General features: G+C 52.7%; 9 protein-coding genes across 9 annotated transcripts; 5 read left to right on the forward strand and 4 right to left on the reverse strand.

The window, feature by feature from the left end:
- Nucleotides 1-429: 429 nt before the first annotated feature.
- BD324DRAFT_653526 (hypothetical protein) lies at nucleotides 430-2,148 on the forward strand (the record flags this gene model as incomplete). The annotated part of the gene is made up of 2 exons (XM_022018666.1): nucleotides 430-1,518; nucleotides 1,564-2,148. 2 exons carry the CDS (start codon nucleotides 430-432, stop codon nucleotides 2,146-2,148), a joined length of 1,674 nt encoding a protein of 557 aa, XP_021868536.1.
- A 289-nt stretch (nucleotides 2,149-2,437) lies between these two features.
- On the reverse strand, nucleotides 2,438-4,342 carry BD324DRAFT_583860 (putative argininosuccinate lyase; the record flags this gene model as incomplete). The annotated part of the gene is made up of 9 exons (XM_022013643.1): nucleotides 2,438-2,692; nucleotides 2,732-2,821; nucleotides 2,863-3,091; nucleotides 3,149-3,495; nucleotides 3,546-3,656; nucleotides 3,709-3,852; nucleotides 3,912-4,086; nucleotides 4,216-4,245; nucleotides 4,302-4,342. The coding sequence occupies 9 exons, from the start codon at nucleotides 4,340-4,342 to the stop codon at nucleotides 2,438-2,440; spliced, it is 1,422 nt and encodes a 473-aa protein (XP_021868537.1).
- Nucleotides 4,343-5,461: 1,119 nt separating this feature from the next.
- BD324DRAFT_637293 (Alpha/Beta hydrolase protein) lies at nucleotides 5,462-6,852 on the forward strand. The gene is made up of 2 exons (XM_022016986.1): nucleotides 5,462-5,904; nucleotides 5,984-6,852. Exons 1-2 carry the CDS (start codon nucleotides 5,706-5,708, stop codon nucleotides 6,802-6,804), a joined length of 1,020 nt encoding a protein of 339 aa, XP_021868538.1. The 5' UTR covers nucleotides 5,462-5,705; the 3' UTR covers nucleotides 6,805-6,852.
- Nucleotides 6,853-8,079, forward strand: BD324DRAFT_637297 (protein PQN-68). The gene is made up of 7 exons (XM_022016987.1): nucleotides 6,853-7,112; nucleotides 7,168-7,230; nucleotides 7,286-7,408; nucleotides 7,470-7,517; nucleotides 7,571-7,587; nucleotides 7,644-7,766; nucleotides 7,821-8,079. The coding sequence occupies exons 1-7, from the start codon at nucleotides 7,070-7,072 to the stop codon at nucleotides 7,857-7,859; spliced, it is 456 nt and encodes a 151-aa protein (XP_021868539.1). The 5' UTR covers nucleotides 6,853-7,069; the 3' UTR covers nucleotides 7,860-8,079.
- A 141-nt stretch (nucleotides 8,080-8,220) lies between these two features.
- On the forward strand, nucleotides 8,221-9,006 carry BD324DRAFT_653530 (Rpp14/Pop5 family-domain-containing protein; the record flags this gene model as incomplete). The annotated part of the gene is made up of 3 exons (XM_022018667.1): nucleotides 8,221-8,572; nucleotides 8,643-8,867; nucleotides 8,921-9,006. The coding sequence occupies 3 exons, from the start codon at nucleotides 8,221-8,223 to the stop codon at nucleotides 9,004-9,006; spliced, it is 663 nt and encodes a 220-aa protein (XP_021868540.1).
- Nucleotides 9,007-9,324: 318 nt separating this feature from the next.
- On the reverse strand, nucleotides 9,325-11,503 carry BD324DRAFT_175612 (hypothetical protein). The gene is made up of 3 exons (XM_022012101.1): nucleotides 11,289-11,503; nucleotides 11,180-11,239; nucleotides 9,325-11,115 (listed from the first exon to the last, which is right to left on the reverse strand). Exons 1-3 carry the CDS (start codon nucleotides 11,379-11,381, stop codon nucleotides 9,358-9,360), a joined length of 1,911 nt encoding a protein of 636 aa, XP_021868541.1. The 5' UTR covers nucleotides 11,382-11,503; the 3' UTR covers nucleotides 9,325-9,357.
- Nucleotides 11,504-11,626: 123 nt separating this feature from the next.
- On the reverse strand, nucleotides 11,627-12,406 carry BD324DRAFT_637304 (ubiquitin-related domain-containing protein). Its single transcript, XM_022016988.1, has 5 exons — nucleotides 12,283-12,406; nucleotides 12,208-12,225; nucleotides 12,116-12,145; nucleotides 11,984-12,066; nucleotides 11,627-11,846 (listed from the first exon to the last, which is right to left on the reverse strand). The coding sequence occupies exons 1-5, from the start codon at nucleotides 12,298-12,300 to the stop codon at nucleotides 11,759-11,761; spliced, it is 237 nt and encodes a 78-aa protein (XP_021868542.1). The 5' UTR covers nucleotides 12,301-12,406; the 3' UTR covers nucleotides 11,627-11,758.
- A 576-nt stretch (nucleotides 12,407-12,982) lies between these two features.
- BD324DRAFT_653533 (hypothetical protein) lies at nucleotides 12,983-17,297 on the forward strand (the record flags this gene model as incomplete). The annotated part of the gene is made up of 3 exons (XM_022018668.1): nucleotides 12,983-14,805; nucleotides 14,856-16,636; nucleotides 16,687-17,297. The coding sequence occupies 3 exons, from the start codon at nucleotides 12,983-12,985 to the stop codon at nucleotides 17,295-17,297; spliced, it is 4,215 nt and encodes a 1,404-aa protein (XP_021868543.1).
- A 237-nt stretch (nucleotides 17,298-17,534) lies between these two features.
- Nucleotides 17,535-20,611, reverse strand: BD324DRAFT_583708 (putative shk1 kinase-binding protein 1; the record flags this gene model as incomplete). Its single annotated transcript, XM_022013633.1, has 9 exons — nucleotides 17,535-18,118; nucleotides 18,172-18,417; nucleotides 18,470-18,645; nucleotides 18,694-18,816; nucleotides 18,864-18,907; nucleotides 18,954-19,241; nucleotides 19,303-19,469; nucleotides 19,535-20,099; nucleotides 20,186-20,611. 9 exons carry the CDS (start codon nucleotides 20,609-20,611, stop codon nucleotides 17,535-17,537), a joined length of 2,619 nt encoding a protein of 872 aa, XP_021868544.1.
- Between the last annotated feature and the right edge of the window lie 178 nt (nucleotides 20,612-20,789).

The following is a 20,789-nucleotide window of genomic DNA, read 5'->3' on the forward strand; positions in this document are numbered from 1 at the left end:
TCGCCGAGCCCCCCCCCCTTTCAACGAGTACTCGCCGTTGCTGCGACGAGGCCTAGGCCTGCCCCGCCCCTCCCCCTAACCCCCCAATTGATCCTAAATTGATCGACAACAAGCGACGCTTTTGGATCATCGACCGACGGTGCAATTCAGCTTTCATCGACCACTCCTTGTTTCTTCTCTACACTCTCGATTAGCTTTCGCATAGATCATACTTCCTGTAATTCGCTCTTCGTTCCTGCTCCCGTACACCACCAACACCACCACCACCACCACATCGCGGCTGCGCGTAAATTACCAATTAACAGCCATGACTCTCATGCCCGCTGGAGCGCAATTGGGTGAGTTGGTCTAGACCGAACGAGCGAGTCCCTCTTGGTCCATACTGACATTCTGTCTCCTCCCCAACCACCCCTCCTTCCTCCATTCGCCATGATGATTGCAGCGCCTACCGACCTGCCCCCACCGCCACCATCTGCAGATCCTCGTGAGCCCTCACCTACAACCACCCGAGGTCGGACGATACGGACACCTCAACGACCCAGATCACCCATGGCGTCCAGAGGTGCTTCACCGACTAGAATGTCCTCTCCTACGCCCACTGGCCAACACTCACCATCTCCTGGAGATGTGACACACGATCACCCTCCGATTGGTTTGGCCCAGCCGGTCCCTCGGCCTCTAGGAACTTCTCCGCCTCCCATCGCGTACACAGGGCATGGCTCATCTCCACCGGGGATGACAGGCTCTGGATCACCCAGTGTCAATCCCATCTCTAGCCCGCAACACCATCAACAACATCACCATCACCATCACCATCACGCCCATCATGTCCCGCCTTACCGATCCAGACCCTCTTCGCCATCTGCTTCTTCCATCCACTCGTCGACCTCGGCAATCTTTGAGAGAGATATTGAGCTACCAGCCGTAGCCTCGCTCTCGCTGAATCCGAACCAGACCCAGACTCACACCCTCAGTCACAAATCTTCTCGTTTATCGCACCTTTCGCAAGCTTCCGCACTGGATCATTCTGTTCCTGCTGTTCTCCAGGATGCTGTGGAAGCCTTGCACACGGAAGAGAACGAATCGCCCGCGAACGGGATTCAAGGTCTAGAAATCGAAGCTCCGGTTCCCATCGCAGCCATCAACATGGCCAGACAGTCGTCCACTTCTATACCCAGAAAGGCGTCAACACAAAGCGGAGTAGCTGCACTGCATCATTCTCGAAGCCCCAGTCCAGTCAGTATGCACTCTGGCGCATCGGGAGCAGCTAGTCCTACGAGGTCGCCTCCAATCCTGGCTCAGCTCGCCACACAGCATTCAAGCGGAAGCATGATGGGTCATCTCGACGGAGGTGTATCACCTACGAGTGGTGGCAGTGGTGTTTCCGCTGCAGGCGTCGGTCGACCAGGTCTCTCAACGAGAATCAGCTCGGGTCCCGAGGGACCATCCGGCGGGTCGAACGGCGGTCACGATGGCGAGGGAACGGATCCATCAAGTCCGCCGGCTCGCCCAGAAGAAGTGAGCCTCCCATTAGGCCATTGCTCCCAAGCTGACTTCCTGAAGCTCACATCAGCCGCCGCCGCTGCTGCAGCTACTGCGAAAGCAGACGATCTCGGTTCGTTCACTCCAACCCCGCCCGTCGGCCACAGTGTATCGTCTTTCCTACCCCATAATCATCTCGGTAACACCGCCAACAAGGATAAGAGGCGGATATCTTACATCTCGTACAACGATCTTTTGCTCTCCGTCCCTACTACAGTAACGCCTCTGGCAGACATCACCAGTGGCAACTTGTCCCCTGACCATCTTCCCGGAACCATTTCTCCTTCCGTGTCGGCTCTCTCGCCCGGCCTCGGCGCATCTGTCAGTGGAGGCATCGCCGGTGCGGCGACAGTCTCGCCATCTCAGACTCCGACGCCAGGCACAGGCAACTTGGGCACGTTGGGATCATCGACAGGGTCTATCCATACTGGAGTGCATGAAACTGGTGTTTTGGGAGAATCTCGAATGTCAGGGTCATGGGACGCCGGTACCCCTGGATCCAGGATGGGTTTGGGACTAGGCGATGGAGAATGGGGTCGTCAAGGTCTCGGTGGAGGGTTGGAACAGAGATTGGAAGGGTACGCGAGCGAAGAGTCAAAGGTCTAGCTGGACCGCCCGCCTTCCGTGTCAGTGTGATTTGGTAGGAATAACAGTGTCGTTTCGGGACATTCTGTCAATGGCTTCAATCTATTCAAATTTCGGCGTTTTATACTCGCTCCCCTACTCGAATACGGGACGACCTTGTCTTTCCATCTGTGCCCGTGTGTGCGATCCATTCATCTTACAAACATTCTCGTAGCAGTCGAGATTTGCGCGAAATCTCATGCAAAATCTGTTCTATGTTGAGTCTATAGACACCTCTTCCCATTTTACGACAATGGGTGGGACCAAGTCATCACTGATTCGCCTCTCCCTTGATCCTCTGCCGAGCAATGTCGACTTGACGCTGGACAGTCGCACGAGCCGGTCCGCCAATCGCATTTCGTTTCTCGACGCTGGTTTCGAAATCGAACACCTGCATCACGTCTTCTGTGAAATGTGGTGAGAGATCCTTCCACTGGTCCATGGATAGGTCAGAGATCTGACAAGATGTCTTTTCAGCAAGTGCAACGGCCCGACCGGAAATGTGATGCGTTTCTCTGAACGGGACCTGCAACAGCTGTCAGTATAGAGCTTCAGATCACATGACTCGACTTGCCCCTTTTCGGACAAGGTAGTCTGCAATGTCCGTCGCCAGCATATCCATCGTCAAGGCAGCCTTCATCTTCTCAGGATGAATCTGGGGGTTTGATCAGCTATACTGGCGACCTCTTGACTCACGTTCAAAGTCGCCACGACCCCCTCTGCGATCCTCAAAGCCGCTGAGATGGTATCTACGCAGTCGAACAATGGTTCCTTGTCCTCTTGAAGATCCTTGTTGTAGGTCGATGGGACACCCTTCAAACTCATCATGAATCCTGCCATTTGACCAAACACACGTCCAGATTTGCCTCGGAGTAGTTCAAGTGAATCAGGGTTCTTCTTCTGAGGCATGATGGAAGAGCCGGTACTGTACAGGCGAGTATCGTCAGCTTCAAGAGTACTTTCGACATGACGCGGTGCTGACCTGTAGGCATCGGACAATGTAACAAAACCGAATTCTGCACTTGAATAGATTATCAAGTCCTCCGCCATCCGGCTCATGTGGATCATACATAGACTGGCCCACTGCATCCATTCCACGACAAAGTCCCGATCCGCGACGGCGTGCATTGAATTCTCACCGATAGATTGGAAGCCAAGTTCTTGACGAAGCAGTTCTCGGTCTAGCGAGTATGGGTTTCCAGCCAGGGCCGCTGAGCCTAGAGGGAGGACAGAAATCCTCGGCACAAGTTGACGGAGACGTGAGAGGTCAGAGAGGAAGGACTGCGCGTGAGAGAGCAAGAGATGAGACCATCGAACAGGTTGTGCTCGCTAGAGGAGAGCGAGAGTCAACTGTGAGTATCTGAAAGTCATTTGCGTACTTGAAGATGAGTGTAACCCGGGAGGATAGCGTCGACCTCTTTCTCGGCTCGCGAGACCATAACATCGAGCAAGGCTTTCAGGTAGCTCTCGATGATGGCCGTCTCGTCCATCTGTAAAGGCATCAGAAGGACGAATCCAAGGTCGGTGAGGCCCACCACTCACGAGCCAGATACGCATATCCGTAGCCACTTGGTCGTTCCTACTCCGTCCAGTGTGTAGCTTTCCTCCAATGTCTTTACCAATGATCTCAGAAAGTCGTCTTTCGTTGGCAGTATGGATATCTTCGTCATCTGGTTGAATGACAAACTAAAAAACAGGTGTTTGCTCAGTGAAGATTCCGCAGAGCCTGCTCTTCGTCCACTCACCTTGCCCTCCTTCCATTCCACTTCAACCTCTTTCAATCCCCTCTCAATCTCCTTTTGCTCCTTCTCGTTCAGTATTCCCGCTTTCAAGAGCGCTTTGGAGAAAGCTATAGAGCCCTTGACATCCGCCGCATACATTCGTTTATCGTACTTGAGACTCTGGTTGAACTCGTGCATCCTGACAGCCCGGTTCTCAGTACTTTATCCTTTCAACAAGGCACAAAGACCTCAACACGTAGAATCCGAGCCTGAAACCGGATATAGAGGCGAGGAAAGATTGTATGGATGGATCAACATGATGACTCACAATGGGTCTGTGGAGCCCGTAAATCGACCTCTGCAGACCGTATCAGCACATCTGATCTCTTTTGACGGAGTAGAGAATCTGCTCACCCCCACAACTTGCGCTTCGTGAAGTCTTCCTGACCCGCCATGTTGAGTTTATCTCTCAAGGGACTATATGACGTGTCGTCTTGATACGTGTTTGCCAACCGTCGACTGCCAATAGAGTGCTACACTGCTGAAGCCTTGAATATCGTTGTCAAACGCCGTCCAACACGACTCGAACTCGAACATTTGTATTATTTTTCCGGTCTCTCGGAATTGATTCGGAAGACCACGTGGCCGGGCTGAGGACCTCGCGAGCAATTGTATGATCGCGTTGGCCCTGCCTAAGAATTTTATGACTGAGGGGACATCAGGCGAACAGAGGACTTCGGTTGTGAACCACCAGAGTCCCATTGAGAGGTGCAGAGCAGGCACGATACGATTTATCCCCGAAAATTGAGACGCCAACCAAGCTCGGACGCCCAGCTTGACAGCTCAGAGTGTCACGCAGATCCAAGTGCAGCATCAATTCAAAGAAGGCTAGACACCACGCCGGACGACCTGAGAGACTGGGCTAAATGCCTCTTCTCGAGCTTGGGGGTCACAGCTTCCTAGTATAGTGATTCATAGCCATACGAGACTGGTTCCCTCATGGTATCTGGATCGCAATGTTTAAGGCGACAGATTGACCTGACCTGACAGATTCAACTCATCTTGGGGACCAGTGAGGAAGAGATGCACAATCGCATCGCACCGCAGCAGCGGCAAGCATGACAGCCTGATTGGAAACAGGAATGCCACACATCAAAAGGAAAGGAGTCGTTGGTCCCATTAATGGTTCTGGTTGTCCTCGGCCGCAGCTTACAACCCTTGCTTTCGACCGGATCGTCTCACATAGAATCAGGCGAGATCGGTTCCCCGTTCGCCTGGCCTAGGTATGACCTGATCAATTATTGGTAATGCTTCATGAAACGGTTCCGAGGTTCAGCCAGTGGCGTTTCCAGGTATTTGGGAGTGGGTTGGCAACATGAGCAACATTACGCGAATGCTCTCGCGAATGCACTCGCCGAGTTTCACCCGGTCATCTGATCCCCACAGGACCCCCGGCTCCTTCCGTGCAAGACTGGGATCTCACTCATCAATGAAGGGAGCAGCAGCAGCAGCAGCACGGGGATGTGGAAATAGGCATCCGGGTAATTTTGAATTAAAAGATTTAAGAGTAAAGAGGCAGATAACGGGGTATTCTTCAGCGCCTCGCTCCTGCTGATACAACGCACAAGCAGCGAGGGCGACCATGATTTATTATCAGTCCGGATTGAGTTTCGCAGACCCGAGCAGACAGAGCCGAGGATCCTTGAGAGGGGAAGATTCAGGAATAGCCCGGGTTCAAAAAGGTTTTGGACTGTGGAGAGAGAGAGAGAGGCCCTTCTCAACAGATGTTGCCACTCATCTCTAGCATCTCAACGTACCATGTCTGTCGAGATCAGCGCTCCTCCTGCTCCTCCTCCTAAGCCAATGCGAGAGGTCTACCGATACCATCGGACCAAGTCGGGTCACGACGTGTTTATTGACAAGTATGGAAAATCCGGACCGGTCTTGATAACGTTCCATGGTGGTGGGATCGTCCTTGGATGCAGAGTGGATGGTCATGCCCCGGAGCACTGGACCAGTGAGTCAGGTCGTGATGACGACGCGGGACTTGAGAGAGAGAGAGAGAGATCACAGACACTGATGTTCGCTCTTATCAGACAACTGGCCCGGTGTGACCATTCGAGCCGATTACCGTCTTCTCGTCCCTTCTTCTGGACTGGACATTCTGGAAGACATGAAGGCCCTGTTCGAGTTCCTCGTCACGCTCGACATTGAGCACCATCAGATCTTCGTAGCTGGTTTCTCCGGAGGAGGATACCCTACACGACTCGCAGCCATCGTCGGAGCTGAAGAAGCAAAGAAGCCCAATCCGCGTTTCAGGATCATCGGTGCCGTCTCATATTGCGGAATGGGTGGAGATGTCCTGGACGATCACTGGGTCTTCTCACAAGAAGACCCCGAGAAGCAACTGGGGGATGACCGAACGAGATCGGAGCAAGCTACTCAAGCTTGGCAAGACGGAGGAGAGGAATGCTCGAGTTCAGGTTGGGAAGTAGAATACCAAGGTTTACCGGTTCGAACGCATATTTGGAGGACGTTCCACCTCAACGGATCGATCAACGATTCATATTCCGGAATTCAGGGTCTCAGCGATAAGCTCAGGGAGCTGCCCCATGAACAACGTCTCGCCGCGATCCCTAAAGAAGCCCTAACTGCTTATCCTCAGGCATACTTTGCGGAGGACCCTTCTCATCTCCCCCCTTTCCTCCTTATCCACGGAGACCAGGACAACGTCGTTCCGTTTGGGGAATCTCAGAACACGTACGATACGTTGAAAAGGGCCGGTCACCCAGTCGAGTTGTGGCCCTTGAAGGGCGCAAATCACGGCTTGTTTGAGGAACAACCCGTCATTGATGGTGTTCTCGAGCATGACCGCAAGTCTTTGGCGTGGATGCTGGCCATTGTCAAGCAGACTTAGCAACAATCTTTGTAAGGCACAATCACAGTGTATGCACATATTTCAGGTTACATGTCGTGATATCCGCATGAATCAGATAGCTCGAGCTTGGGCGAATTACAGGCGCTCGCCCGAGTCTATCGAGGTATGCCTTCGGGCTGAAAAGTATTGGCCCGACGATGCCGGGCATTCTGTCCACCCTGCCTGATCGTAATCATTCTGTAGACTTGCACTCTCACACCCTCGAGCTCAGCCTGGCTAAAGGTAGCCAGCCAGATTGCCAGGGATGCGTCTGGTGATCCAAAAAGTGAAGCGATCCAGTGTGATCCGTACGTTGTGCTAGCAAGCCCTAAGAAGAGTGTCTCATTTGACCTCTCCGTTCAGTTGACGATGAAGAGATCGCTTCCATAGGCCGTGGTCTCATCGTTCTCATCGGCATAGACAAGGGTAAGGCGAGCGAATCTCTGGCAGAAGCGAACGGTGATTGACTGAAATGGTTTAGACGATACCGAGGCGGACATCGAAAAGTGCGTGACCAAGATACTCAAGACGAGAGTCTGGGAGAACTCTGAAGGAGCATTATGGGAGAAGGATGTCATGGATGTGGAATGTGAGGTATTATGTGGTAAGTCACTCATGATGGTCCTTCTTCTGTCTCCCGTTTGACAATGCATCGGCCTACTCAGTCTCTCAGTTCACCTTACTGGCCAGCGTAAACAGAGGCACAAAACCAAGTGAGTCATGCGGCGATCCGAGATGGTTGCAGTCCTGATCCTTCACACCCAAGACTTTCGAGCGGCGATGGTGAGAGATGAGACTGCTACCCAGGAAGATTAATGTTCACTGATGGACCTCGACAGCCTCCATCAGACGCCCAGAACATCTTCGCGTCGATGGTAAACAAGCTCAAGCAAGCTTACAAGGCAGATAAGATTGCCCAAGGGAAATTCGGCTCAACATGCGAGGTCATGCTGGTGAATGATGTGAGTCGCCGCTGGGCAGATTCATCAAGATGGCGTTCTCTAAATGACGATCAGGGACCCACGACGATATTGTACGATACGAGAAGCAAATGAGCACAGATGGGACCGGCCTGCAAGAGTCTGCTGTAGCCACCCGGTGTTAAAAATGCCAGAGATCACCATAATGGAGCTCCCGAACCTAAGGCACAAAGTCTGGCTACAAGTTCAGCCCACAATGAGAAGCTCTACAGAGAACGCAGCTTCCTGCAAGGACTAGGTAGCTTTGAGACGAATTATCCCGTAGACGGCATGCATGCCCCCAACCTCTGCAAGCTGATTATCCGGGGTGCCGCCGGATCGCCTCGACGATCCCAAAATTCTCAAAAGTTAGGAAAATCATCGCCCAATCTTTTGGTTCATGACCTCGAACATCAAGCATATCTCGCTCTGATTTAGATCTTTGATAGCCTCCAACATGGTCAGATTCAAGAACAGACACATTCTCGTGGAGTTTTTACAGCCCTCAACCCTTTCACCAACGTTCAATGGATCAGCATCAAAACCCAAAGCTCAGCAGTTCTCAGGTCATTCTGAATCACCTCAGGGTCAGCTCGTGAATGAGGGCTCAGACGATGAGGACGAGGTAAACCAAGCGTTGTTACAGCCCTCTTTACCATTTATGTTGCCATTACCCTCCGTTGACGGTACGAAACCACGGCTTCATCTAGGTGACGAAGGTGGAAGTGTCATTTACCGGGCTATCAAAGGGAGCATCCAAGAAGTCTATGGAGATGAAGGCTGGGGCAGAGTAGCGAGCTCCTTTAAGGGTGAGTTGAGCGCCGTGACCAACAGCGAGATCAAAGCGCCTGTCAAGGCTGATGTTTCTTCCCCTGACAGTCGTCTATCACTCTCCCTTGACGACTCTTACTATGCTTCGGATCGCTCGACAGCATTACCGCCTCTTATGGTCAGCCATCACATTCCTGACATCAGTCCAAGGACAAGATGTACTGCCTCGAGTCGTGGCTGTCTCCGGAACCATAAAGAAGGTGCAGAATACGGCGATCGTCTACCATCGTCGTGTTACTGCTAGGATGCTGGCCGTTGCACTAGAGCAGGAAGGTGAGTAGGCCATGTGCCATAGGGGGAGTTGCCTTCTGATGGCCCTTCCTCAGCTGGTCTTGTACGGAGCGAAAGGGAGAGACAGCTGGAAGCTGCCTGGAACAATGAACGGAAGATGATCGAGATGCTGGATGATTGATTCGAAGCACCACACTTTTACCGATCTGGCGGCCGATCGAAGACAATGCCCGCGGCCATTCGCGTCACCGATGGCGAGGCGAGGAGACGATACACAGAGCGTCAGGCCGTTTAGCGGCACGATGACCTCTGGAGTATACGCCTCTTGGGACGTTTCGAGCCTTCGATGCTATCCAGCTTCTTCAACGCGGCAAGATCAGCAACCACAATGCTCTCCGATTTCATTGAGAGATCATCGAGCCTCCCCAATCAGCAATCGCGATGATCTTGCTCTTCTCCCGCGCTGAATGGAGCTACCAATGCACAGCATGGAGAGAATCCTCTATATACGTCTATAGGCAAACTGGATCTTTCAGTCTAGCCATGCACCCTTGATGCCCCCGATGACAGGTGCCCATCTTCCCAGCCTACCCCTCTCTTCATCTTCTACAACCTTGACCAATCTTCCACCCCCGAATTCACGTCCCTGCTCTCTAGCTTTCTCTCGAAGCCTCTGCTCAGCATCGCACCAAAACATTTTCCACCCAGATGGTGCGGGCTCTCCCTCTGTCGAGCTGCCTTCCAGAGGCAGGTAGAGGAATCCGGATGAACGTTCATGGTACCACTTGTTCACGGGATTATTGGCACGACTCCTCCATACTAAATCCCGACCTTTGCCTTTGCCTGAGAGCGATCCCTCCGAGGGATTCGCAGCGTCCAGCAAACCCAAGCCGTACGTTTCATCACGGAGAGCTACCCAAAGGAAATCGACCGTCCCGTCTCCTTGGTGTTGTGGCAACACTGCAAATTTGTCCAGGTAACAGATGGGTTCGTCATCGTTATCAGCTGAGTTTTGGCCTTCCAAAGTACACACTGCCGCTCCGGAGTAATCACCAATGACGATGACGAAATCGAGATCCCGCTCCAATCGAGCATAGTACTTCTCAGCGTCCAATTTGTGTCTGAACGATCGCTCCAGCAGCTCTGTGAGCTTTTCTCGATCGACCTCTTCGATTGATCGGAGGACGCGTACAGGTTGACCTTTTCTGATCAATGTTGGTGTATCTCGAGTGATACGTCCTTCGCTTTGATTGAGGAGGGAATGAGGAAGCGAAGCGGAATGCGCTGGCTTGTTGGTAATGAGATTGCCGATCATGGCCGCGGGCGACCGATGGGAGACAACGAGAGCACTGGCATCCCTTGGCATGTGCTCGAGACATGCATTAGCAAGCGCAAGATTGGCTAGGGCCGTCGGATGGGTCGACGTCCATTCAGGGCTGAAGGTATCGTGAATATAGTCGTACTCTGAAGCTAGGTTGATGGATAGATGAGGTAGACCTGATCGAGCGTACGATGGGATCCCACCTTCTGTATTGATGACTAGCAATCGCATAGGAGTGAGATCCATCGGTTGACTGGTTGAGGCAGGGGAAGATGAGCTTGGTTTCCCTGACATTGCCTTGGCCAGAGCAGCCAGGACAGCATTGGCGCCTACGCGTCTAGACCTGCATTCTGGATCCAGAGCGACCGGAAGCAAGACTGGAATTTCACCTTCTTGAACGGCTCGTCTGACGTGATCTAAGCCTTCTTCCTCCACGAACACCTCTCGTCTGTGCTCCTCATCTCCTTGTCGAGTGACCGTGGCGAGGACAGGTCTTGCAGGCGCTCGATGTCGGTTCAAGAAATGAACCATCCGCTCGACATCGCGTAACATCAATGTTCTCTGGCGCTGAGCAGCGATGTTGTCGGAAGGTTCAAAGATGGGTATATCGTCCCTGTCCACGACGATGACAGACACCAAACCCAGCTTTTGGAGGCGAGCCATACCTTTCGCTACAGAGTCCAGTTGAACATCATTGAATGGTCCTTGGACCTTGACTAGGGCTGGACGTCGAACTCGCGGATTCAACAATGACGTGACTAGTGGGTTCTGACCTGGCTTCTTCGCTGATGATGGTGGAGGAGTAGGGTGGATCGCATCGGGCAAAACGGTGAATACAGGAAGGGAAGAATCTGGTGTGATGGATTCTATAGGAAGAGGAGCCTCAACTTCGGGTGTGGTAAAGGAGGAGAGGTAGGATCGAGAATCCCGCATGGAGGGAGAGGATTGGAGAATGGATAAGATGAATTCCTGGTATAGAGTTAGCGTCAGAGGCGGGAAGCAGCTAGAGGATGCAGGCGGTTCTCCCTCTCACATTGTCAGTATCGTAAGGGTCGTCAAAATGTGGCCCTTGAGTATCGTAGAAGGACCTGTGCTAAATTCATCATGAGCATGCCGCTATCTCGTTCGCAAAGTATCCTTACCGAGAAAGATAATACGACCGGCCGAGTCGTCGAAAACGTCAGTGTTCGGAGTGTGAGGGCGGCACGCGAGACGCGCGACACGCCCAACAGCATGGTCAAAGGGATGAGTACCTGTCTGACGAACCCAAAGATCTCGTGTCAAGAGGTCATGTTCGAGCTGATAAGCGACGAGACAAAGACAGGGTCAGGTGTGTGGGATATAAACGAGTCGTCTGGAATTTCAAGCGGCGGGTAGATTCTGACGTTTCCGTTTCTCACTTGAATGACTCGGACGAGAATGGCATGGCATGAACAGCATGATGAAGCCGCCATTATGAGCCCATTCACAGAGGAAGAATCTATGATACAATGCATATACACCATCCCCGTGACTGTATTGGCCCGCGGTGCACTGTCTGTAACTGATATATCACAGTACTCTTTCGGCCTGGCTCGACTGTCCGCGTAGGAAGCCGCGTCTTTGCCTCTCCTCATCTCCTACCTCCTCGTAAAGCTAGGACCAGGTGAATAGCAGCTCCAGCTTGAATCTTGTAAGACTCCACAGTCTTATCGTCTGCCCTGGAGAGAGAGAGAGAGAGAGGAAGTCAATGTTAGTCAGCGCGGACAATCTCTCAAAGGTAGGTAAAATGAGTGAGCCGTTCAGAGCATGTCGACCTCGACTGGCCGAAAACATCCCGATACTCAGCTACACTCACATGGCCTTTCCACCGAAAATCAATCTCTGCTGTACGGGAGGGATACCAGCTTTCTCCTCGACCCTCTCCTTGACTTTTGCTATCTGGACTGCGATGAGATACTCTGATACCCGACCAGATCTCAAAACTTACTGTCCAGTCGGGTTGAACGTCGATATCGACCTGTGTGAAGGGTCCCGTCAACGCCTTGTTCTACATACTATCAGTATAAGGCTACCGCGCACCTCTTTGCCCGTCAGCGTCTAGAATCCAAGAGTCAGCTAAACCTCCTCCGCAAATCCCATGCTCGATGAGCTCACCTTGACTTTCACCAACATGATGCCAGATTCTCCTTATATCTCAGCTTCTCTGCTCGTCTCTCAGGCTTCTGCTGCTCCTTGACTTCCCCGTCTCTCAGCTGCGTTCAAAGGTTGTGAGTACCTAATAAGTATGGACGATGATCACAGACATGGGCATATACGGAGATAACCGACAATCTCCGTCTTCAGGTGGAGGTCAATCTCTTGACATCTCATCTCGAAGAGTTATCTCCTTCATTGAGTCATGTAGCGAATGCAGGATGGCGAGAACATCTGTCGTGATCCCAGGTAGCACTTGTAGACGAGAAAGGCTACCCGATGCTGACAGAACCGTGAGTATGCCGGTCTCTTCCTCCCCTGCCATCGATCACCTCAGGATTCCCAATGATGCAGCGCTGATATGTAAGCCGTGCAGGGACCGACTCACTCCTCTTCTAGCCGCTTTGACAATACTGAACAACAGTTGAGAAGCATCAGTAAGACAGGCGTCGAAGACATCCGGATCGCAGGCGGGTCCACGGAGGCAGCACAATTCCCGGCCGAGCCTTCCCGTTCTGATTCACATCACTCAAGATCAATTTCCAGCGCTGTCATCCAAAACTCACATCCGTCCCGACCAACATGGGCCACTGATGCCGCCCGGTATCACTCCACCACCAATCGACCAGAGGTACGGGATGAAGCTCCCTGCCAAGCGAAGATGAAGCTCAGCCCTGACGCTCCCGTCAATCTGCGAGAATATGCTTTCCAGCCTCATCAAGACTCCTCTTCTCAAGCGAGGACTGGTCGCAGGCTTACTCTACCTATACATGTCTACCGCTCGCATTTTAATGCTGTCCTTCCTCAAGCCAAGCCAACCAGCAAGTCCGCAAATATCGAAGATGTACAGAAACCACTGGCACTCGGGATCACCAAGGTGGTGAACGACAAACCGCCAGCACTTCCCGCTAAGCGCTCGAGAAAGTCAGCCTCTGGAACAAGCAAGGCAAGCAGAAAGAACTCAGCGCAAGTCGAAGAGCCTGACGATGATGGTCCCGAAGTTGGAGTCTGGTTAGGGGAGAAATGGGTTGCTGATCCAGCCGCGGAAGAGAACTTCAGGCCGATGCAAGCTGACAAGTCAGTGGACCGGAGCGTAATCGTCGGACACTCCCCTTCCCAAGTAGCTCAAGCAGCGAGCTCTGAGTCAGCTTCCCAAGCTAATCTATCCCGTGCTGCCCCCAACTCCACAGGGCTCGCAATCAGCACTCCACTTCCGCCGGGAAGACAGGAGCTTGGACTGCTCAAGCGTAGACTTCCCGATACGCCTCGAGACGGTCTGCATACATTTTCCTCGTCGCATCCGCTCCCTTCTACGCCTGCATATTCTTCTCTATATGTGCCGGCACCCCTGACATCATCGTCAGCCGATCGTCACGATCAGTCGCTTTTCATGCCTGGTCCGGACGACGAGCTCGAGATTGAACCTGAAAATCCCGCCGATGGGCTCACCGACGGCAGATTTCAGAATGAGTGCTCATCTCTCTGTGGAAGTGACGGCGAGGACGAGCCTGAGTCTGTGCGAACATCGAGGCGGAGTGAGCCTACCACGCACCACCGATCTTCCCAGCGACAGGCCGGATCTCACCCTCCTCGACCTCTTCGATCACAACAGAGAGAGAATACTTACTCTCGACGAGTTCCGAAAGTCCATCGTTCGGCTAGGACCAGCGACGACAGGCACGATGTGATAGGTGAAGACGCCTTGGAGGATGGCATTTCGTATAATGAAGACCTTATTCGGAGACGTGTTCAGCCCTCTCAAGCCCAACTCCTGTCTGAAGTCCAACAGACGAGACCTTCTCGACTGACCGTGGGTCAGGCCTCGCAAGATGACTTTGTCCGACTTGTGACCGATCCGCACCAATCGAGATCGCTCGACCGGATGGGTGTCTCAAGATCACCATCTCTTGCGGGAGCCGGGAACGAGTCTTTCGAATGGCGAGGTCAATTTGATGACGATCATTGGCATACATATGAAGATGAGGATGAAGATGAAGAGCACTGCGGTCCACTCCATGTATATGACGATGATCTGGATGTTTCTATGAGAACCCCAGAGGATCAAATTCTGCCAGAGCATCAACAAGCCGTTGACAGACTCTTCACTTCCTCCCCAGGGTATAGAGGCCCTCACGATCCAAATACCTTTCGGAGACTTTCCGAAAGACTCGCCATTGATACCTCTCACGCCTTTCCTCTAGTCCCAACGCAGAAAGAACAGACCGAAACATGGGACGAATATGAGCGTCGGTCACGGCGGCGACGTAAGTACCGTCGCGATAGAAAGCGGTCAAAGCATCGACGACTCAAACATTATCATGATCGGCGTTACGCAGGAGAGCCGAGGCACAGGTACAGATCTCACTCGACACACCGACATCGAGAGCATTCAGATTCTGGCTCCGGTGAGAATGATTGTAACGATCCGAGACAAGCTTCGCTGCGAATGAGTAGACGAGAATCGGTCGCTCCGAAGATCGAGCGGTGAGCGATCTTCTGACACGGCTCAGATGAATCTTGCTGAAGTGCATCAGATGGATCGAGAATGCCAGACCGAACAATCGCAACACTACACAGGAACAATACGTCCACCCCGCCACTCGCCCTCTTCGACGGGTTCACCGACATTCAGTATCACGAAAACGACCCGATCGCCTTCTCCAGGCCGCTAAGAACGTCCCTCCTGCTTTTCTTCCCGGCATCGCCACCGTGAAGGGAGAGCAGAAGCGGGACATTATGCTACAGAGATCTCGGCTCGAATCTTACCCGGTCGAAAAGCACCTCATTGAATCAGTCGAGAAAGATATTCGTAGACTCGGTCTCGAGAGTCTCACCAAAACAGGGAGAAAGACTCCGCGTACAAAGACTGGAGATCCACCTACAAGACCTCGACCGTTGCCTCCCAGACTGACGCTTGCTCGACCTGATGACGATGATCTCGGATCTACAGGATTTGGAACGATCACCGATTCGATCCAGCAGTTCACCCCATCACATAAAGCACAGCGGAGATATAATCCAGCCAAAGTCGTGCCTCTCAAGCCCAAGATCCCCCAACTCAAGTTTGTCCGGGACACATCCCCTGCTAGTGCTTCTCGACGGAAGAGGACAGAGAGGATTGTACAGGATCATCTGACCCCGCACCAAGGACCTCTATCTGAAAGCAGGGATCGCTCCACTCACTCATCATCTCAGGCTGCTCGATCGTACGTGCGACCCGCTACGCCAGTTGACAACCTCATTCCGACTTTACGTCGAGTGCCTATCGGCGTAGGCGTTCGCCTTCTCAAGACACCCGAACAGAGAAGTGCCGATCTCACATACTCCTCCGAAGCAAAGACTCCGTCAAGTGCGAGAATTGCGCTTCGAGTTCTGCGGGACGCACAAGACCAATCTATGCTCAAAGGTCTTACTGCCGAAGAGGTCGAACGCCTTACGAGGGAGCTGTCGATGATGCCCGGGGCTAAAAAAGGGTGCGGCTCTGGTATGGAGGCGACCGAAGACACCAGTGCGGGCTCTGCGCTGGAGCCTCAGCCATTTCCACACGAAATGGGAAGCGGGGCAAGCGGACTACAGCACGGGGATGGTGATGTCGATATGATGGATCCCGTGACGAGACTCAGTCCAAAGATTCCTTCAAGAATTCCTGCCTCCACGGGGACAAGTGATCCCGTTTCCATTCAAACGCCTCGAAATACTCTGACCAGACAAGACATTTCTGATGCTGGTCAAAATCTTGCCGATGTCCTCAGGGCTCTGACGAGCAATCAAGCTTCTGCGCTAGGACCAGATGGGCGGCAATCCTCCGGACGCCGACCAAGACGGCAAGAGAGGGTGCAAAGAGGCGGATCGAAGAAGCAGTCGACCCTGGACCCGTTTATTGAGAATCGAGAGCCGGGCTGTGCACAGGCATCGTTCATGAAAAAGCTTCTACCTGACGGACCTCAACTTTTTCCGAGAAACACGCAAGAAGAAGCATCCCCCTCTGAAGCAAATCAAGATCAGTCTGCAGCTTTCGAAGTCCACATCGCCAAGCCTCGAGGTCTAATACTTGAGGGATTCGAAGATCAGTCAAACAATAAGAGACTGGGCAGACATCCAATTGAGAGTCTCCCGAGGCCCGCAAGCCAAGGGCAGTCGAGAGGATCCGCGTTTGTAGTCTCGCGGGGAGTTAATAGAGGGATTGCTTCCACGAAGACTGCGCCATCCCGACTAGGTCTCGGTAAGCCGCACCAATGCGCCTTCAACGCTCGACCGGAGAACGATCCCTTCAGCATGGATAGAGAGCCTCGATCTAGATCAGCAGTCACTCAGCGTGAGTCTCGGTTTGGAGCTTGCGTCGGTCGCTCATGAGCCTCTAACCAGCGTACAAAAACCCAACGACGCCAAAGACTCCGGGCAAGATTCGAGAATCTCAAGCTGCGATGATTATCAGTCCAACACAACGGACTACGAGATATACAGCCACTCAAACTTTCGACCGGGATGAAGAGGATGAAGAGCCCGAACAAGGAGAAGAGGAGGAGGAGGAGGACCGAGAACAACCTGCCGCACCCTTTGTCTATTCACTGCAAGAGACAGCTTCGAGAAGTCTTCAAAGATCGCTCGCTCTCCCTCCAGGAAGACAGCCGAGTCGAGCACGAGGATCTCGACCCACTCGATCTCGCCGAATTGTTTCTGCCAAGTTTAAAGCGCCTGCAGTCGTCAATCGACAAGCGATGAAGAAGGATTCTGCCCGTTCCGAGCCACCGACGCATACAAAGCCCAGCTCTCATGGCCAAAGCCTGCCTACTCAAAGTCTGGGGCACGGTCCGCTGAGATATCAGGTCTTTGATGATGAGATGGATCTCGATCATCCTTACTCATCGCAAGAAGAAGAAGAATATGAGGTCGGTGAACCACTGAGAGGTTTGGACCACTTTTTGGGTCTCGTCGAACTGCCCAGTGCTGAACAGAGTTCGAGGAATGGATGTTAGAGATTGAGGTGTGGTTACGAACCATCCGAGGTTACTGGCATTGGCTAACCAGCGAGCAGCTACCGGCGAAGGGCTGCAAATAAGGACGCGCAAAACCTCAGATACCTAACGAACAACAACTGAACGGTCCCTTTTTCTCGCTTACACCGTTCACCCTCACCGTCGCTATGCATCATCACATGTCATGTCGAGATCGATACAGGCCTACCTCATGCGGGCCTCAATCACCCCGGCCACTTACAGTCCTACCCATGAGTGAACTCCACCCGCATTGTGTAGACTAGTTTGTCCAATCTTGACTCTCATCATTGCTGACGATCCAGCATCTCTTGATCCGTTCTGATTCGTACCTGGCGAGAAAGGAGCATCCATCATCGGACTAGCGATAGTTCCAGATCCAAGGTTCGGCGTACTAGGACCACCTGTACTCGTTATCCTTTGACCATTGATGAGCCTTTCGCTAGGTTGACCCGAGGCGGAGGAGGGAGTAGGTCCACCAGAACCGATGAGAGGAAGGTACGATTCGGCACTCCACTCGTACCAGACTTTGTCTTTCAAACCGTCCCATAGTCTCCAGATGCCGACTTCCAGCTCTGATCCAGAAGGCAAGTAGAGAGGTTCTTTAAATGGGAAAAACAGAGGGAACCAGGAGAACATGTCGGGTGAGACACGGTGTGCATTTTCGGGATGGATTGACAGGCCAATATTGGAGTAGAGGTGGGCTTCAAAGTACCCTGCGAGACCGTGAAGGTTGCCTGCAAAGGGGATGTGGAAGAGAAGATTGGCAGAGCGAGTGTTGTGAGAATTGGTCAGTGGTGTGCCTGAAAGGTCCGTGAGCAAACGGCACGAAAGAGGGTAATTGAATGTTGCTCACCGTCCGCATTCAGTACTAGATCCCTCCTGGGATGCTCAAAGAGCCAACACTGTTGAATCCGATCGCCACATCGACCACTTGCGCCTCCACCATCACCAGACAAAACATTCACGGCCTGCATCATGACGACGTATGGGGTCTCTGAGGCTCCTGGCGACTTTGCGGCGAGCACCTCGGAATGCAGTCTTGATGAGGACACCGGAGCCAGATGAGCGGTGTACGAGATCGGAATGGAGATGCCTTGGGCTGGCGGCACGCCGTTTCAGCAGAATGCAAGGTCCACATGGAAAACACTCACGCTTCAAGAATCTCAACGCTCCATCTAGACATTCTGGACTCAGCTCATTGTCTCCAAAGCTGCCAAGCAGTTCTGAGACGATGATATCTGCTGGTTCCGGAACGGCGACCGAGCGCATGTCACCTCGGATGACCTGTACCGCATCGCGCCATTCTAACGCTTTTCTTTCCTCAAGACTGCGATTCGATGAACATACACCCCGTTCGTGAAGCTGAAACACTCACGTCACTAAAGCGCTCAGATTTTTCTCTACGGCATAGACTCTCGCTTTTCGACCTGATCGTTGCAGTGCGCTCAGAACGCAGGTCACCAATGGCCCTCTGCCGGCTCCGACGACAGTTACGACACTGTGGCCCGTCAGCTCCACGCGAAGAAAGGGCAAGTGAGTACACACTGGGTGGATGATTGTGGTAGATCGGACAGGGCGAGATAGATGGCCTAACGATTTCAGCAAGATTCTGGTTGAATCTTTTAGCATACACACCTCTTCGTATTGCCTGTACTTTACTGGATCACGCTCAAAGATCTCATACGTTGCACTGCCGAGATCATCCTTAAGAGGCTGTAGCGGCGCTTGAAGGAAGTCCCCGTAGCCCACTGTGAACTCGCTCGGTCCGCTATCGGGGATATTGGCTGCTGCTGCAGTACCTGAGTTGGCATTCGCAGGACCAGCCGTAGACGTAACATGTCGAACGTATTGAAGGTAGGCGTTTGGTCCACCTGACTGATGTTTCGTGGGCTGAGTGTTGGCTAAGATATAGGTTGGGCCCAGCTGAGGTGAAGCGTACCATCGTCAGCTTCAGGAGGAGCACAGACCGCAGCGACTAACGTACCTTCGAGATACCTCTCAGAAATGCTTGACACGCCTTGCTCAAGACAGGGTAGCCTTTGGCGTTTGGGATGAAGGATGAAGCTGGTAGCCAGACCTGTTTGACGGGTTCTGATATCCACCGAGCTAGCGCTCCAGCGGAAGGCGGCAGAGGGTTGGTCAAATCCAAAGCTGAACGAGACATCAGAAGGGAAATTGGGAAGCCCCTGGACAATTTCAGGGACAGGCATACTCACTGACTGTCAATCGATTGTTGTACCCGCACATTCTCCTGATGCACTCCCACATTTCCCAGGTTGAGCTGGGATCTCCACTTGCACCTGGAGCAACAGTCGTGGTCGATTTGATGGACAATGAACTTGAGACACCGCTCATGGCACTAGACGCGCTGGGGATCCTTGCACCGGAAGCTGATACGGCCATTCCAGAGATGGAACCCGGAGTTATACCTAGAGATCCGTGACCAATGATGGAGGATGGTCTCGTGGAGAGCGAAGACAGTCGTTTATGACTGTTATTAAGTTGTTCTGCCTGTGACGAATTCGACGGAGAAAAGAGATTAGCAGACGGACTCGTTGAGGTTGACCCGGGATTTGGACCGTGATTGATGAGCTCGGTAGGATCGCTGATAGGTATACGAATGGAGATTTGAGTGAACGCCGTCGTCCCCCCCATCTGGAGCAACCCAGCAATGGCTCGTGCGTAAGCAGGTAGTTGAGATCGGTTGGCGAGGGACGGAGCGGGAATGACCAGGGTCGGTACGGCAAGGTACAGTGCGTACGCCATCTCTGAGCGAAGAGCCTGAAGAGCGAGATACTGTGTCAGTCTTCAACGGCATCAAAGGCTGCTGCATCACTCGAGGGCTTGTCAGCTAGCTACCAACTCACCAACTCTGAATCGAATCGGATACCCTCATCCATGCTATCCAATTCCAACCATTCAGAAGCCAACGCAATGACATGTTGAGTCTCTTCAAGCCGACTGATGACCACCTCGTCCCTTCTCAATCCACCCTCCTTACGCCAAATATCAGCTTCTTTATCGAGAGCTTCTCTAGCTCGAGCTGCCGCTGCTCCATTGGACCCTCCAGCAGCTATGACACTCGCTTCGTCCTCGTCCATTGGTCTAAGGCATAGCCTCTCCCATCTCTCTTGCCATTTTCCATTGGTCAATGGAAGACATATCTGGTCGTAGTCGCTATTTCCGAGCGTCGACGTGATCAGCTCCAAAAGCGGTGATGGAGTTGGGCCAGCTTGGGTAGGAAGGGCTGGGTAAGGCGCGGAGAGTGAGAGGGCGATTGGGTGACGAGGCATGGCTAATCCTGTCTTTACGGGAGCTCGTCCAAGACTCTGATCTTCCCTTCTTCTTTCGTTGATGCTGAGTCGTGTGAGAATGGCACAACTGCTTGCTTCCAAAAGGTCATTCCAGTCATTATTGGCATGAAATTTCTCGCGCGTCTTTGCCCCGCAAAGTGAGTTGGAGACGCGTAAT

Source organism: Kockovaella imperatae (assembly GCF_002102565.1).
Source record: "Kockovaella imperatae strain NRRL Y-17943 chromosome Unknown BD324scaffold_15, whole genome shotgun sequence".
In the NCBI taxonomy this organism is placed as follows: domain Eukaryota; kingdom Fungi; phylum Basidiomycota; class Tremellomycetes; order Tremellales; family Cuniculitremaceae; genus Kockovaella; species Kockovaella imperatae.